Source organism: Pelophylax lessonae (assembly GCF_965119305.1).
Source record: "Pelophylax lessonae genome assembly, chromosome: 3".
Lineage (NCBI taxonomy): Eukaryota > Metazoa > Chordata > Amphibia > Anura > Ranidae > Pelophylax > Pelophylax lessonae.
In genome coordinates, this window is record NC_138770.1 from 96,894,404 (window position 1) to 96,913,116 (window position 18,713).

At 45.1% G+C, this 18,713-nt stretch overlaps 1 protein-coding gene across 2 annotated transcripts in view; it reads right to left on the bottom strand.

Annotated features, from left to right (window-relative positions):
• The window catches only part of BLK (BLK proto-oncogene, Src family tyrosine kinase), a 144,051-nt gene that overhangs the window by 43,963 nt on the left and 81,375 nt on the right, over positions 1-18,713 (bottom strand). For both annotated transcript variants that reach the window (XM_082249654.1, XM_082249655.1), the window contains one exon: positions 6,746-6,896. In XM_082249654.1, coding sequence (XP_082105780.1) covers positions 6,746-6,896 — 151 coding nt within the window. The remainder of the gene's footprint in view (positions 1-6,745; positions 6,897-18,713) is intronic.

Consider the following 18,713-nt stretch of genomic DNA (forward strand, 5'->3'; position numbering starts at 1 on the left):
TAAAAGTAGGGTATGCCTGTACACTACACTGACTGCACTAAATTAATTCAACACACTATACACTAACTACCTGCCTAACCTCTATTGTCACACACTATACATGGCTGCCGCGTAAGCAGCAGCCTTATATAGTGTGGGAGGTGGACTTAGCCCCTGAGCCATGATTGGCTAAAGGCACCCTGCCCTTAGCCAATCATGGTTCTGACAGGACATTGTGCTATTATTGGCCAAAGCATACAGGTCAGGTGCATGCTTTGGCCAATCACAAGCACTTAATGCACTGTAATCGCGCAGTGCATTATGGGGTGCTCATCGGCGGGCGAACTTGCCGCCGAGCGCCCCTGGGTGTTCGTGTGTTGGGCAAACACACGAGCGCCCGATGTTCGAGTTAAACTTACATTCGACTCAAACATCAAGCCCATCTCTAATGGCTGCCATACCTTCTCAAAATTTTTAGGACCATTTCTGTTAATATAGATTAACTTGTAGAGAGGAAGAGCAGCGTTGATAGATGTTTCCCATCAACCTACAGAAGGGGGGGATGGGAATTCCATTTAAGAATAATTTCTCTCTTGGCATAAAACCATACCTCCCAACTCTCAAACTTGAGAATGAACAAAACTTGAGGGGGGTAGAAGGCTGCGGCAAAGCATGCTGCAGCAAAAAAACAGGTGCGGCCAAACAATACAGTGGGAGGGGCTTAAGGGCATGGTTAAACAAAACCTAGGCTTCAGGTGTGTGCCCAGGGTCGCTTTGGGAGGTAGAGGACTTGTGCTAGAATGTGGGGTAGAGTGGGGGACAGATATATACTGGGTGGGTGCTTTGGGAGGGGAGAGGACTTGTGCTAGAAGGCAGAGTGGGTGGGGAGATAGATATGAGCTGGGGGGGGTGGCTTTGGGAGAGGAGAGGACTTTTGCTAGAAGGTGGGGCAGAGGATGGGATTGGATAAATGCTGGGGGGGGGGTTTGGGAGAGGAGAGGACTTGTGCTAGAAGGTGGGGCAGAGGATGGGATCGGATAAATGCTGGGGGGGATCTTTGGGAAGAGAATGGACTTGTGCTGTTGGGTCAGATACATACTGGGGAGGGGGTTCAGAATTGGGAGGGTCAGATACGTCCCGGAGGGAATACATTATTAAAAAACAAAAAAACAAAACCGTTTAATACCAGTCCTTGCTGTCTGTCTCCATCCTGAATGCTCTGGCTCTGGATGTATGGTAGGAGGTAATCCCGGAGGTGTCACCGGGCTCTGGGGTACTGGTGATGCTGCCGGGGCTACTATATGGGGTGCTAAAGGGTAAGGAGTCAGCCCTGGAGCAGCAGAGGTTAGGCTGGGAGGAGGAAATGACCCGGTGCTCCGGATCCCGCACCAGCGGATGATGCCCTGCCGACACTACCTCCTCCATGCTTGGCCCCATGCTTAGTTTTGGTTTATTAGTTAGTCATAAATGAAGCCTATGCTTCTCAGTAGTCAAAGTGACAGGCTTTGTCTTCAGATTCAGTTTAAACAGGACGGATAAACCTTCCCATCGGTACAACACAGTCATACATGAATAACTTTCAGCGTCCCAGCCACAGCATACACAGGATTTCAAAGTCTCTGTTAAAGTAAAGCTCACCCAGCTAGTCAAAGTCAGATTATGGAGACTTGCAGGCAGCATCCATGTCTCCTCACTACAGACAGCAAACCTGCCATCCCGTCAGCCTTTCTGATCATCTGCTTAACCACTTCAATACCGGGCACTTATCCTGCCCAGGCCAATTTTCAGCTTTCAGTGCTGTCAAACCTTGAATGACGATTGAGCAGTCATGCAACACTGTACCCAAATTAATTTTTATAATTTTTTTGAGACCAATCGAGCTTTCTTTTGGTGGTATTTAATCACCACGTTTTTTTTTCCTTTTTGGCTAAACAAACAAAAAAAAGATGGAAAATTTTAGTTTTATTATAACATTTTGCAATTAAAGAATTTTTCTCATTTACTGATGGGCCTTTGATGAGGCTGCACTGATGGGCACTAATAGGTTGCACTGATGAGGAGGCACTGATGGGCAGCACTGATGAGCAGCATTGATGGCACTTATGGGGCTGCACTGATCATCAATGTACTGGTGATTAGGGTTGATTGAACTTTTCAAAAGTTCGGTTCGACCAGAACACCTCGAACTTCCCGAAAGTTCGACCCGGATTTCAGAACACCATTGAAATCAATTGGAACCCAACTTTGGTAATCAAAAAACACAATTTTGAAGCCATAAAACCCAATAAATGCCCCTAAAAAGTGCATAGGGTTCTGGGTCATGCCCCAGGGACTATTAATCACACAAAAAAAGTTCTTAAAAATTGTCATTTTTGATAGAGAGACAATTATTGAAAAAATTATTGAGAAAAAATGAGATTTCTTTGGATTTAGTGTCTGGGGGGGGGGGGGGGTCTAAAAAGTGTACCTGTGAAATTTCAGCTCTGTAGCATGTCCAGAACCAGAAAAAAAAGTTTGTTTGTATTAGAATTAATATAGAACAGGTTAGTGGCTTCGTTACTTTTACACCGGGCTTTTTGTTGCAGGCGTTTATAGGGCTTTTTTGTGGACGTGTTTGGAGGCAGGCATGACATCTGAACTTCTGTGTGTGTGTATATACCCCTATACAGAAGTTCAGATGTTATGCCTGCCTCCAAAGATGCCCAAAAAATGCCCAAAAAAACGCCTGCTAAAAAAACGCCCAGGTGTGTTGTTGCAGGTGTTTTTTTTGGGCATTTTTTGGGGGTCTTTGGAGGCAGGCATAACATCTGAACTTCTGTATAGGGATATATATACACACACACTTATATGTATTTATACACATACACACATATAGGTGTGATAGGAGAGAATCCATATGCATGTTAATTATTTCATTAGGGTTCTGCTACTTTCACACCTATATATGTGTATGTGTATATAAACATACACATGTGTGTGTATATATACACCTACACAGAAGTTCTGATGTCATGCCTGCCTCCAAACACATCCACAAAAAAGCCCAATAAAACGCCTGCAACAAAAAGCCGGGTGTCACAGGGGCGAAGCCACTATCATGTTCTATAGCAGTTCTAAGAGAAATGATCTTTTCTCTATAGCGGTCACCCTGACATGGAAGGGTTTTGTCACCCTGCCATAGCAGTCAGTGTCAGTTAACCCTACACTACACTACGGTCCCCTGACACTTAACACTTTCCCTACAGAAACTAGATTATTAAATCTAACTAGTGGAAAATAGTACCCTAACTACACTAGATATCCCTTTCCTCACACTAATAATTGCTAAATGACACTTTTGAAGCAGAAGTAACAGAACTGCTTCCACTCTCTTCCACGTCCCTGTATTACAATGCTAGAGATTTGGCGGGGCTATCTTATATACTGGGGGGCGTATTCACTAATGATTGGCCTCTGGACCCCCTAGTCACTCCAATCACATTCCTAGCATTCTCCTGCCCCCTCAATTGGCTTTTACTGATGGTTCTGGTCCAATCACGGGCTTTTAAAGCCCAGTTCCTGTCCCATTGCATTTTGGTCGGTTCTGGTTGCCAAATTTCGAACAGTCAATGTTTGGGTTGAACCGATGGTCGACCCGAACCATTCAATCATCCCTACTGATGATCAGTGCCCTGATTGTCTGTGTGTATGTCCCCTGACTGGATTGCTGGTTACTGGCTCTCCTCTCCTTACACTGTGATAGCGCATGAGTAAAGTACTGCCAATAACCGGAAATTCCGTTTACACTGTGATCAGTTGTGAATGGATACAGCTGTTAATGTGGTAAAGGACCGCTGTTATTGGCCCTTTACCTCAGTCTGTAAATGGCTGTGAGCAAAAACAAAGAAGAAAGCCGCTCAGGTGCAAGTTCAGCACTCGGTGCAGGTCAGATCCGCCATCCAGGCATATAGACATCCAAAAGAGAGAGACCGCACTCAAAGTTGTTAGATAAAAATCCTTAGGACTCCTTTATTCTCCATAAATCCAATAGACAGCAGACAGACAGTGCAATACACGGACAGACGTGCCGGGTTGACGCGTTTCACGATAAAAATCGCTTATTCATAACCACCCGTGTGGTTATGAATAAGCGATTTTTATCGTGAAACGCGTCAACCCGACACGTCTGTCCGTGTATTGCACTGTCTGTCTGCTGTCTATTGGATTTATGGAGAATAAAGGAGTCCTAAGGATTTTTATCTAACAACTTTGAGTGCGGTCTCTCTCTTTTGGATGTAAATGGCTGTGACACATCGATCACAGAGCGCGCCCCAGGGGAGCGCGAGGAACAAGGCTCCGGGAGGACATCCATGGACACCCTCCTGGAACAAGAGAGCTGTGCTGTAGCCATCCTCCGGCTATGGTATGGTTAGGAAGTGGTAATAAACAAGCCTGAAGGGGAAGTACATGCCCTCTTAAGTTACCCTCTTTCTAAACCCTGCTTCAGGCTGACTTTCTACAACAGTGGTCTCCGAGCTGCAGCCTGGGGGGCCAGCTGTAGCCCTTTGTTAACTTTTATCTGGCCCTTGAGGCTATTTTTTTCACTGACACCAATGAAGGGTACCGTTCCTCCCAAAGACACCAATGGTGGGGCACAATTTCTGCCAATGACATCAAAGATGGGGTACCGTTCCAAAGACACCAACAATAGGACCCAATGACACAAATGATAGGGCACAATTCCCCCCACTGACACTAGTCTTTGGGGATTGTTTACTTCTATTGATGCTGGGACATTTTGTACTCCAGATGGCTATAGTCCGGCCCCCCCTAAGGTCTGAAGGACAGTAAACTGACCCTTTGTTAAGAAAGCTTGGAGACCCCTGCTCTACAACATAAAAGTGTGTTGCCAGGTGTTAGTGCCCTTTAATTGTAACCCTTCCTGTAGTGATGTAATGGGTTGAGATAGCACCCCTTTATATGCCAGCTGTGTGTGGGGCCCAGTGGAGTTGGGGCGTGGGAACAGGGCAACCCATGATCAACCAACATGTAGCCTGTGCATCACTATAGAGAGAAAGAGGGAGCTAATCCACTGGGGTATCCAGAAAAGGACACTTTGGAAACAGAAAGATAAACCTTGCCCCCTTGACCCTGACCTAGCAGAGTCTTGTGGCTTGGTTTAAGACAGCCAATGGAGGATCTTTCTTTGTGTGAAACATCTGAAACTGTAATACCTCGGAAGATGGCCTTGACAGTTCTGGGACTTATGTGAGTGTTCTGCACTTGAAGAACTATTGTTCAGAATGTCATATGCTATGGAATATTGCTCCCTGCTTCAGACTTCTGCTCTGTGAGTTATGTGAATGACAGTCTTGTTGTAATGAAACTGTGTTTACAAGTGTAGCACCCTACAGAGTAGGTGCTAGGTAAACGTATATTGGGCCTTGGCTGCCTAACAGATAGGCCAAGATTTTCAGCTGGGCTGTCATGGCTCTCAGGTATGGCTGCTGAGAGGGGAATCTCCCCACTGGCTCCATAAGAGGATTCTCATTCGGCACTGGAGGAAACCCAATCAGTGGCTCATTTAGGACTCTTTCTACCCCAGAAGGCGGATTCTGCAGAAGAGGATTCTGGGAGTGGGTATAAGTTTAAAGGGGAACAAATGACGCAGAGTCTTTGGCGGGAAGCAGAGTCTCAGGAGGGAGGGTACGGCTGTCTCTCCTCCTGTCAGAAGGATCAGGTGTCTCTGGTGGCTGCCTGAGAGTCCAGAGAGAGAGAGCTGAGTTGCAGAGAGGATTAGGTGTGCCGAGGACCAGTGGAGATAGAGGGGTTCAGTTCCAGGAAAGCCTTCCAAGGTCGTGAGTACTGTGAATTGCCCCTGAGGGTCTGCCTGAAGTGTAGAGGGGACCACTGCAGTGAAGGTCTCAGGGATCCAGGAGCCAGCTAGTGTCAAGGGGGGTACCTAGTGAGAGGACCCTGAAGTGTCAGAGGGGGTGCCTAGTGAGAGGACCCTGAAGTGTCAGAGGGGGTGCCAGCAGTTGGGCCCTGAAGAGTTAAGTGTACAGCGTGCAGTACACAGTGTTAAGGGTTGCAGCAGCACAAGCAGTTACAAGGAGCTACCTCAGTCAGTGAAGGGCTGGAGGGAGCTGTTCACCTGACTTTTGAACTAAACAGAGTGTCAGGAGTCAAATGTCCTACAGTCCTGGATCTTCTGAGTTAACCTGAGTATTAAAGTCAAAGTTCCAGAACAGTTCAGCAGAACAATATCTTCAAGCGCCAGGGAGCGTTGGCAGGCATTCAGCTGGCGTCAAGACAGCGCTAACAGGCATTTTTCTTGAAGGAGTCCCAGTTGAACCTACTTGAGCCAGAGGAGTATCCCACTCATTCCCTTCTCCCATCCCCATTACAAAATAAACAAAACAAACCAAAGATGCCGGAATGGTCATTGTCTCAGCTCTCACACTTGGGTTTTCAACTTAAATGTGTTGGAAGTGTTACCGGTGACAATGGCAGACCCATATCGGGCCCAATGCCTGGAAATATTGCTACACAAGAAAAGTACTGAACTGTGATTGAGTTGGGCAGTAAAGCCTTTTGGACTACAGATTCCTTTATTCTGAAGGAGCTGGGCTTCAGGCCAAGTAAAGTGTGACACAACATGACAAAGTATCGCCCAAAATAACTGATAGGCCACTATCCCATGTGCGGTGGGACCTGGGCCAACATGGCGCACACTCCTGTCTTACAATTGATTCCAAAATCTGTGCTGAAGAAAATGACAACATACCTTCCTTGGCTATGTATTCTGTGTCAATCACTCTCGCCAAGCCAAAGTCTCCGATTTTACAGCAAAGTATGTCAGACACCAAGACGTTGGCGGCTCGAAGGTCTCTGTGGATGTAATTCTTTTTTTCGATGTACGCCATGCCCTCCGCAACCTGGAGAGGGGAAACACACCAATTCATCTGTCATTGTGTCTGAAGGAGTAATTCAGTTTTGAAAATAAAGAAGGAGGAAGAATCTGGCTGACTGCAATGAAAACCATAGACAGTTCTAATGTCAGCCACCTTGATGAATAATTAAATATTTCATATATAAGGCCCTAGGCGAGAATGGGCTGCACATTTCAAAATCACATCTCAGGTGCTGGCTCAGCTTGTCACCACTGAAGAAATCTATTGGACCAAAAACAAGAATGGAGCACACTGAGATGCAAAATAATCTTCTGTTATTAAAATAGCCAGCAGGAGCAAGTTCTCTTCAGATATGTTTCGTCACCTGCTGCAAAGAAAACCCTGTTACATATCAGCTTCATCTTGGCAAACAGAAGACTGCTCATTGTCTGACTGTAATGAATCTAAAAGGAACCCTCTTTATGTAGGATTATAGAGGCACAGGCTGAAAAAGTTTTTCAGAAACAAGTAGAAAAACCTTTATTGATATAAAAAATTCTTAAAAGAATAGATACACTATATTACCAAAAGTATTGGGACGCCTGCCTTTACACATACATGAACTTGAATGGCATCCCAGTCTTAGTTCATAGGGTTCAATATTGAGTTGGCCCATCCTTTTCAGCTATAACAGCTTCAACCCTTCTGGGAAAGACAGGGCCAGACTGGCCTACAGGGAAATTTCCCGGTAGGCTGGCAAGTCCGCCTGTCCTGGGGGCGCTTTGAGGGCAGTGATGCCCATAAAGAAATGTCTCCCGGCCCAGCTGACATGGCAACTGCGCATGCAGGGCCGGCCTTTGGGGTGTGCGAGCTGTGCGGCCGCACAGGGCGCCATGGGCAACAAGGGCGCCGTGCGGCCATCACAGCTCGCAGAAGATCAGGCGATTCAGCCCGCACAGCGGGAGGTAAGCGGCGACCGCGGCCTGGACAGGGTTAACATAGGCCGCGGCCGCCGCTTACCTCCCGCTGTGCGGCTGTGCCTCTGTCACCTACTGCTGCAGTGAGGCGAGCTGTGTATCACACACAGCTCAGCCTCCGATCCACGCTGACAGTGTGGGCGGGGCGGGAGGAGAAGGGGCGGGGCGAGGAGGAGCTGACGATCTCTCCTCTGGCATCCCTGCAGGGAGGAGAGATCGTCAGCTCCTCCTCGCCCCGCCCCTTCTCCTCCTCCTCCCGCCCACGCTCCCCGGGAATGTGTGGGCGGGAAGTTTGAAGAAAAAAAAAAGCTGCAGTCAGCGTAAGGTAAGTGAGATCTAATTCCTTCAAAAAATGTGAGGGGGGCTCTGTGTGAGGGGTGCTTTGTGTGGGGGGTCTGTTATGTAAGGGGGGCTCTCTGATGTGGGGGGCTCCGTGGGGGGGTGATCTGATGTAAGGGGGCTATGTATGGGGGGGGCTCTGTGTGTGGGGGGGGGGCTCTGATATATAAGGGGCTTTGTGTGTGTGTAGGGTGGGGGCGCCACAGGATTAACTCGCACAGGGCGCCTGCACACCTAAGGCCGGCCCTGTGCGCATGCGCCGTTCTGAAGATTGCCAGAATGGTATATTCAGCCATAGAGCGCATGCGCAGTTCCTGGGACATAATGGAGCCGGGCGGCGCCATTTTGTAAATGTGATTTCAGTCCTCTCCGTGATGGTGCATGCCGGCCGGCCGAGCAATAGGACTGTACCCCTCCAGCCTCTGGTCAGTGATCACCTGTGCATTCTGTCCTCTACCATCCATTGCACAGCCTCTGACCCCCTGTCATGTTTTGCTCTCCTCTCCCATAAAAATGCACAGCCTCTGACCACCTGTCCTGTGTTGCTCTCCTGTTCCATGCCCGCACAGAGCCTGACATCTGTACCATGCCTGCACAGCGCCTGACTTCTGTACCATGCCCGCACAGCGCCAGACATCTCCTGTACCATGTCCGCATAGCGCCTGACATCTGTACCATGCCCGCACAGCGCCTGACATCTGTACCATGCCCGCACAGAGCCTGACATCTTTACCATGCCCGCACAGTGCCAGACATCTCCTGTACCATGTCCGCACAGCACCAGACATCTCCTGTACCATGCCCACACAGCGCCAGACATCTCCTGTACCATGCCCGCACAGCCTCTGACATCTCCTGTACCATGTCCGCACAGCGCCTGACATCTGTACCATGCCCGCACATTGCCTGACATCTCATGTACCATGTCCGCACAGCCTATGACCATCTCCTGTACATTGTCCACACAGCCTCTGACCATCTCCTGTACCATGTCCGCACAGCCTCTGACATCTCCTGTACCATGTCCACACAGCCTCTGACATCTCCTGTACCATGTCCGCACAACCTCTGACATCTCCTGTACCATGTCCGCACAGCGCCTGACATCTGTACCATGCCCACACAGCACCTGACATCTCATGTACCATGTCCGCACAGCCTATGACCATCTCCTGTACCATGTCCGCACAGCCTATGACATCTCCTGTACCATGTCCGCACAGCCTCTGACCATCTCCTGTACCATGTCCGCACAGCCTCTGACATCTCCTGTACCATGTCCGCACAGCCTCTGACATCTCCTGTACCATGTCAGCAAAGCCTCTGACATCTCCTGTACCATGTCCGCACAGCACCTGACCATCTCCTGTACCATGTCCGTACAGCCTCTGAAATCTCCTGTACCATGTCCACACAGCCTCTGACATCTCCTGTACCATGTCTGCACAGCCTCTGACATCTCCTGTGCCATGTCCGCACAGCCCCTGACATCTCCTGTACCATGTCTGCACAGCCTTTGACATCTCCTGTACCATATCCGCACAGCCTCTGACATCTCCTGTACCATGTCTGCACAGCCTCTGACATCTCCTGTACCATGTCTGCACAGCCTCTGACATCTCCTGTACCATGTCCGCACAGCCTCTGACATCTCCTGTACCATGTCCGCACAGCCTCTGACATCTCCTCTACCATGTCCCCACAGCCTCTGTCATCTCCTGTACCATGTCCCCACAGCCCCTGACATCTCCTGTACCATGTCCGCACAGCCCCTGACATCTCCTGTACCATGTCCGCACAGTCTCTGACATCTCCTGTACCATGTCCGCACAGCCTAAGACATCTCCTGTACCATCCAATGCACAGCCTCTGACTACCTGTCCTGTTTTGCTCTCCTGTTCCATCCAATATGCAGCCTCTGACCACCTGTCCTGTTTCTGTCTTCTACCATCCATTGCACAGCCTCTGACCACCTGTCCTGTTTTGCTATCCTGTAGCATATTTTGCCAGAACATATCTGTCTTATATATATATATAAAACGGTGACATAGATGGTGGCCCAATAAGCAAAGAGCAGTTGAAATGGCAACTGATGGGTTTCGAGGCAGGTGTATAGACTCTTCTTCAGGATTAGGAACTCGCATGCACCAAAACCTACACTGCCTTCAAATTGGGATAAGCGGCTGTGTCCATCCAGCTGCAGAGTGCCAGTTGACATGAATGGGACTGTCTGCATGGGGATGCAAATAACACCTGTGCTTCCATGTGCAGGCAAACAGGGTCCTTGCACGGGCGTACTCTTAGGCATGCTCATGTGAACAAGCCATTAACCACTTGACGACTGCCCGCCTCAGATTTACTGAGGATGGCAGCCGCTCCTGGGCAAAGCGATGTAGCTCTACGTTGCTCACTCTCAGGAGGCTAGGGGGCGAGCGCGCGCCGCCGGCAGCGCACTCCTGCCCCCCGCTAATCAGCCGGGGAGACAATGCGTGTGTGCGGCTCTGATTGCCGCCTAATACCGGCGATCTCCCCCCGCTGACAGAGAAGAATGGACGGGTGATGTAAACACAGCCATCCATCCTTCTCCCTGAGATGATCAGAGACTACGTAATCCTGCTATATAGGATTGAAGGTCTCTATGGTCATCTCACAAGCCCAATCCCCCCCCCCCCCCATCAGTTAGCATCACTTCCCTAGGGTCACATTTAACCCCTTGATCACCAACACTGTTAACCCCTTTCCTGCCAAAGGCATTCTAACAGTAACAGTGCATATTTTTAGTGCTGATTACTGTAGTAATGTCACTGGTACCCCCAAAAGTGTAAAATATGTCAGTTAGGGGTCCGATCTGTCGCCGCAATTATCGCAGTCCAGCAAAAAATCGCTGATCCCCGCCATTACTAGAAAAAAAAAAAAACAATAAAAATGACATAAATCTGTAGCAGAAAACAAATTGGCCTAAAATGTTAAAACATTTTGATTTTTACATTTTTTTGGGGAATGTTTTTTTTTTCAAAATTGTCGCTCTTTTTTTGTTTATAGCGCAAAAAATAAAAATCGCACAGGTGATCAAATACCACCAAAAGAAAGCTCTATTTGTGGGAAAAAAAGGATGTCAATTGTATTTGGGTACAGCATCGCACAACCGCCCAATTGTCCGTTAAAATAATGCAGTGCCGAATCGCAAAATAGGGCCTGGTCATTAAGCAGGAAAATCTTCCGGTCTTAAACCCGTTACAGTGCATCAGTTCTGAATGAAACTAAAACAATAGTCCTAAAAGTCCTAAATCTACCTGTGGCATGCGTGGGAATATCTAAGACATACGGTAATACAACAAGGTTGGGATGCAGATTGCAGACCCATTCTCTTGAATGGGTCCCGTTCATGTAACGGGGGCTTATATCTTCAGCTGTGCAGCAAAGCATTGCAGCGGCAGCAAGTATACCCCTTTAGAGGGGTGGATAGAGGGTGGTAAAAACACGGATTAACCCCCTATTTATAACCCCCCCTAACTGCAAGTGTGAATTTAGCCCTACAGCACCAGCAGTAAAAGAGTTAATTAAAGGTTAGTTATGCTGAAAACTTGAATGGTAATCATTGAGAGTGTTTACTGATCAAGTCTTTAGGCCCCCCTGCTGCAGTCCTCCAAATTCGCCTAGATATTAACTTGGGGGGGGGGGGGGAATCAATTATCAACAGGATAGGTTTACAATAAAATAAAAAAAAAGAAAGAAAAAAAAATTGGGCAAAATGATCCTATAAGCTAATTTTAGGTATTTTCCATTAATAAAGATAAAGAACTCAGAAAGGGAAACAAGAGCTAAAAAGAAGAAGTGACTACTACAAACTTCAACAAAGGTGTCACTTTTAGTGAATGGAAGGTTACAATAAATAGGTCACAATTCTAGGTACATTCAATCATCCATAAGTCCCAGATGCAATGCCTGGGATCTGTGTGATCTTTAAAACTCCAATAATCCCCTTAAACTTGGCCACAGATGATTAAATCAAATTATACAATCTCCTTTAAAGGGTAACTCCACTTTAGTGGGAAAAAAATAGCAAATAAAAGAAACGAATATAGCGTATACAATAGCGACACAAGTCATGTTGCAATTGAATGGTATTAAAAATGACCTTTCCTTTTCAATCCGCGGCTCTGTCATTTTCTGTAAAATGCAATATGGCAACCTGGAGGTGTTCTGTACACAGAATGTATACTGACCACACCCCAGAAACATCATTTCCTGCTTGTGTGATTGGCTCACTGATTTTCCCAGAAGTCTGCACTAAGATACAATTCAGATTCCAGGCATCCTATGCAACAAAAATGTAATTTTTGATAAAACACTCCCAATAGGTAATCACATCTAAAGGGATGCAGACCCAGCAGCTTTCCTCATTAGAGCCCTGCAGGTGCAGCAGCTTCAAAGTAAATATAAATTCAATAAATATATACCATAGTTTGTTGCTAAAACGTTTGCGTAAACCAATCAATAAATATTGTTTGTTTTTTTTTTTAAGGCTACATTCACACCTGAGCGTAGTGTTTTCGCGCGGTTTTTAACGCGATTTTACCGCGATTTTTACCGCGATTTTTGTGCAGGCGTTTTTAGATTGAATAGAGATCAATGGAAAACGCCTGTAATCTGCCCAAAAAAGAAGCTCATGTACTTTTTTGAGCGTTGGGCGTTTTGTATACAGCATCAAAACGCTCAGATGTGAACAGGGGCCATTGAAATGAATAGGATTTGTCTTGTTGGGCGTTTTGAGAGCTGATCCTAGAGCAGAAAAACTCCCCAAAAACGCCCAAAAACGCCTACATGTGAACGGAGCCTAAATTGTCTTTTTTTTGTATATAGCGCAAAAAATAAACAAATAAATAAATACCACCAAAATGAATCTCTATTTGTGTGGAAAAAAAATATATATATACACACGTATATATTTATGGAATTTGTATTTACTTTGAAGCTGCTACACCTGCAGGGCTATAATGAGGAAAGCTGCTGGGTCTGCATCCCTTTAGACGTGATTACCTATTGGGAGTGTTTTACCAAAAAATGACATTTTTGTTGCTTGGGATGCCTAAAATCTGACTTGTATCTTAGTGCAGACTTCTGGGAAAATCAGTGAGCCAATCACACATAAATGTTATTTGTGTGCAGCTTTGCATGACCACACAATTGTCAGTTAAAGTAACGCAGTGCCGTATTGTAACAAATGGCCTGGTCATGAAGGGGGTAAATCTCCTGGAGCTAAAATGTTTAATGAGAAAAAATGAATTTAAACAGCTGTAGTATCAAGCCCCGTACACACGTACCGATCGTCGGCATACAAATGTTCGTCTTTTCTCCCCGGGATGTCGGTGTCTGTTGAAAAGTGCAAAGACAGCACAAGGACAGCACAAGAATTTTGTCTGCAGACTTCAGCTGACTGCAGAAGTGATGTCATGTAATGGTTAACTTTCCCTGTGTTTTTAATTTTCTGAGCATGCCCAGTCTTGCAAATCTGCGGTCTGTCGGCCGAATTCTGTACTGACAGGCGAACAATCGTCCGTTCTGGTGTCCGCAGACAAAAATTTTCATGTTTGCACGAAAGACTTTTGTCCGCGGATTGTGCGCAGACATCTGTCGGAGGCACCATACTAACACGTGTACAATCGGCAGATCTTTCGTCCGCCGACGTTTGTATGCCGGCGATCGGTACGTGTGTACGGGCCTTTAGGCTACAACATAACAGATATGAAAAAAGTGAAGGGGGTCTGAATACTTTATGAATGCGCTGTATCTCATCATAAAATCAAGTTAAGGGCTAGTTTCTGAAATCCGCCATCACTTTTCATCACCCTATATACATATTGGTCACAGTGTAATCAGACAGTTACAAGTTCTCCAGAAGAACCTGTTTATGCAATAAACCAAATGTAAAAACTGTTAGATGCAGCTTTTATTTTGCTGTTTTTTTGAAGGCTTGTGGTTGATTGTTCAACAGACCAGAATGGCACAAGGTTTTTTTTTTTTTAGCAAACAATAGCTGAAGAGGAAAAATGTGTATACTTTACATATCAGAGATTTTCATTTTATTAGGGTCAGCTGTGGGCTTTAAGGGTCTGGTATAAGCCAAGCTCAGCCATTCTGTAAACCACTATAAATCCTCATACACACAATCAGATTATCGGTCACATTTTTGTCCTGCACAACAGAACTCAACTGCAGAAGTGATGTCATGTGTAGAATTGTTTTGTATGTATTCTTTTGTTTCCAAACATGCGTAGTCTTTCTCTTACAATTTTTTTCGGACGAAAACTGTACTAATATAATGAAAATCGGACGCTGTGTTCACGTACTATAAAAATTTTATAGCCTGCACATCCAGTTTTGTCATCCAAAAACTCACAATCAGCTGTCAAAAGCACCATACTAACGATGCACAAATCGGCAGATCATTCAATTTTACTTCCGATTTTCTTATTGTGTGTACGGGCCTTTAGACCAGGCCTATTTCTGACATTTGTTGGTTACAAGTCAGTATTTTTTGCTAGAAAATTACTTAAAACCCCCAAACATTATATATATATTAATATATATATATATTTTTAGCAGAGACCTTAGAGAATAAAATGGCGAGCCTTGCAATATTTTATGTCACACAGTATTTGCTCAGCGGTCTTTTGGGCCAAACACACTTCAGTTAATTAAAAAAAAAACTAAATAGTATAGTTAGTCCAATTTTTTTGTAGAATGTAAAAGATGATGTTACGCTGAGTATATACTGTATATATTTATATATATATATTTTTTTAGAAGAGACCTTAGAGAATAAAATGGCGAGCGTTGCAATACTTTATGTCACACGGTATTTGCTCAGCGGTCTTTCAAACACAAGTTTTGTGGGAAAAAGACACCAGTTAATTTAAAAAAAAAAAACTAAATAGTATAGTTAGTCCAATTTTTTTGTAGAATGTAAAAGATGATGTTACGCTGAGTATATAGATACCTAACATGTTACACTTTAAAATTGTGCACACTCGTGGAACGGCGACAAACTACAGTACTTATAAATCTCCATAGGCGACGCTTTAAGAATTTTTAACAATTACCTGTTTAGAGTTAAAGAGGAGGTCATGCAATAGAATTGTTGCTCTTGCTCTATGATCGCGGCAATGCCTCACATGTGTGGTTTAAACACTGTTTACATTTGCGGGCGCGACTTACGTATGCATTTGCTTTGGAGGGATGCTGCGCTTAAAAAAAAAAAAAAAAAATTCTTATTTATTTTATTGAATTTTTTTATTTTTACACTGTCTCTTTAACCACTTGCCAACCGCCTGCCAAATATATACTGCAGCAGGCTGGCTCTGCTGCGAAAATCGCTGTACCTGTATGGCGATCCGTGGGAGTGATCCTGTAGGCACGTACGCGCCCCCATTCGCCAGCAGAGAAGCTGATTCCCGGGGCCATCGGCCACGATTGTCACCAGACACCCACGATCGCTCCCCGTGGAGAGAGAACGGTGGTCTTCTGTTGTAAACACAGCAGACCATTGTTCTCTCCAGAATCAATACAGAGCGCCTGTGTTCCTCCTATTTAGGAACACTGTCCCTGTGTTGATTCCACAAGCCCATCCCCCTCACAGTTGGAAAACACCCCCTAGTCATACATTTAACCCCTTTGATCACCCCTGGGTTAACCCCTGCCCTGCCAGTGTCATTATTACAGTAACAGTGCATATTTTTAGCACTGATTACTGTAGTAATGTTACTGGTCCCCCCAAAAGTGTCAAAAATGTCAGTTAGGTGTCCGATCTGTCCGCCGCAATGTCGCAGTCCTGCTAAAAATCGCGGATCGCCGCCATTACTAGTAAAAAAAAAAAAATAAAAATGACATAAATCTTTCCCCTAGTTTGTAGACGCGATAACAAAATACGCTTATTGGGATTTTTTTTTTACCAAAAATATGTAGCGGAATACAAATTGGCCTAAAATGATTAAAAAAATTTGATTTTAAAATTTTTTTTATTGGGAATTTTATATAGCAGAAAGTGAAAAATATTATATATATAATTTTTTTTTTCAGAATTGTCGCGCTTTTTTGTTTATAGCGCGAAAATTAAAAATCACACAGGTGATCAAATACCACCAAAAGAAAGCTCTATTTGTGGGGGGAAAAGACATCAATTTTATTTAGGTACAGTGTCGCACAATCTCACAATTGTCCGTTAAAGTAACGCAGTGCCCAATCGCAAAAAATGGCCTGGTCATTAAGGGGGAAAATCTTCCGGTCCAGAAGTGGTTAAAAAATAAATAAATTCTGATCACTTTTATTGCTGTCACAAGGAGTGTAAACATCCCTTGTGACAGTAATAGGCAGTGACAGGTACTCTTTATGGAGGAATCTGGGGTCTGAAAGACCTCAAACACCTCCTTTGCACTTGAAAGTATTCAAAACACCAGGATCAGCGTTTTTGAATAATGAGGATTTTTGAAAACTGACGCCGTTGGCTGCCAAGTAAACCGGCAGCTGAAGGGATCACCCTGGTACAACCGCTTGAGCAAAATGACGTACAGGTATGTGATTATGCGGCAAACTTCCTTTATAGTGCAGAGTCTCTGCACACTTATTGATGAGATCGGTATGATAACATCACTGCAGACTGCAAGTCCTGGGTGCCATTGGTGCCCAACTTGTGGCTCTTTGGTACTTATTGTTTAATCTTTGGGCCTCAGTAGTGTGTATTTTCATTGTCTAGAATACTCAAAGCCAGTGAAGGAAATGCAAACATCCCAACTTTTTGAGAAGGGAACAAGGGACACCTATTAGCAAAAACATATAGGCATAGGAGTCACACCCCTGCCACGCCTCCTTAAAGGAGAATTATGCAAAAAAAATTGTTAGTTAAACCCACTACTATTCCTTTATATTGGCTTTTGAAATTCACAAATGCAGCAATATAGAAATTGGATGAAAGGTTAAGCACTGGGAAACACTTTTTGAAAGGTAAAAAGTGCATTTTATATACATGTAGCCCTGCCCCCGAGGGAGTGGCTTGTTGCATTGGTATCCTCTTCATTTCTTGCGCCCTGAGCCTGCTCCAACCCACCTTTCACTATTAGTTCTGTCATTATGAGTAATGGAGGCCACAAGTATTGCAGTGAACAATCAATGTACTGCTTTTGACTTTTTATGCAAAACAAGAATATGCAAACAAAATCAGAAATAACACAGAGGTTGCTAAAGGGATAGATCCCGAATTCCCAACCAAGGATTTAGGCCTTTTAGTTCAGCACTAAGGATCCAGAACAAAGGCCACACATACATATACACAAACAAATGTGTATGTATGCTAGGGGATTACGTTCAGCAACGATAAACAACACTTTAACCAAGCTGAAGTAATTAGAGAGTGACCACAGATAACAGTGACTACAATTGGTAACTTGAATGCAAAGTAAGAAATATCAATATTAAAACAACTATCAGAGTGCACTCTGTGTACTAATGGGGGCCCCCTTTATAATGAATTGCAAGCGTCTCGTGGAGAGTGAGGCCTCACTTGTCTTCACCGGCAAGGAACTCCCAACAATCCGAGGAAAGTATTTGTAATCCAATAAAGGTAGAGATGGTGAACTGTATTCCCCAAAGCAATCAATAGTTGTAATCCACAGAGTAGCAAGCGTAATAAATCCTAATGCGTCACAACAGGTTAACAGCCTAGTACTGAGTAGAGAGCTTGAGGCCTGGTTCACCCACCTCGCACTATATGTATATTTGCAGTGTCCAGTGCAGTGCTGTATCTTGGCCTAGGCCAACAAGGCCCAGGCCTAGGGCAGCACTTTGCAGGGGGGCAGCAAAAAAGCTGCATCACACACTAGAAAAAAACAGCCTCCTCCCGGCTCCCCCACTAAAAAGGGTCCCTGCCGGCTTGCGCTACACTTTTAGTATAGTCAACAACAAAGGTGTCCGATAATATTAAATGCAAAAGTAATACAATCAAACACTAGCAGCGCTATATAGGCGGACTGTAGTATACAAACAAAAGTCCTTCAACATTCAGATGGGTAATTTCAGGTCCTGAAGTGGGTAGGTTAAACACAGTCCTTTATAACAGGAAGGGTGTGAGGGGTCCTGACTGCAGCACCAGACTTCCACCACCACTTTGTGCACCCCCCATTCTTAAAACTCACCAGATGACAGTGAATCAAGATCCTTCAAAGTTTTCCACCACTTGGCTAAAACGTTGGACACTGGACCCACTTTTCCTCTATTATCCACACAATCTCCTCCGTTTCCAAAGACCATGTAAGTGAACAAAGTGGGGCAACAATAGTGTAATTCCGCCAATGACGTTTATTAAAACACACAGCAAACAACACAATGTAGCCCCTCTCCCCTCAGGATGTCTACTTACAGGAGGAAGCATATAGTGAAGGCATTGAGTGGAAGTATAAAATCCGCTGGAAAACTCTGTCCCAAAATTATGGGATCTGGGATGAGCTCCGGCGTGTCTGTAGGTGTCCTATGCGACCGCGCACAACGGCTCTGA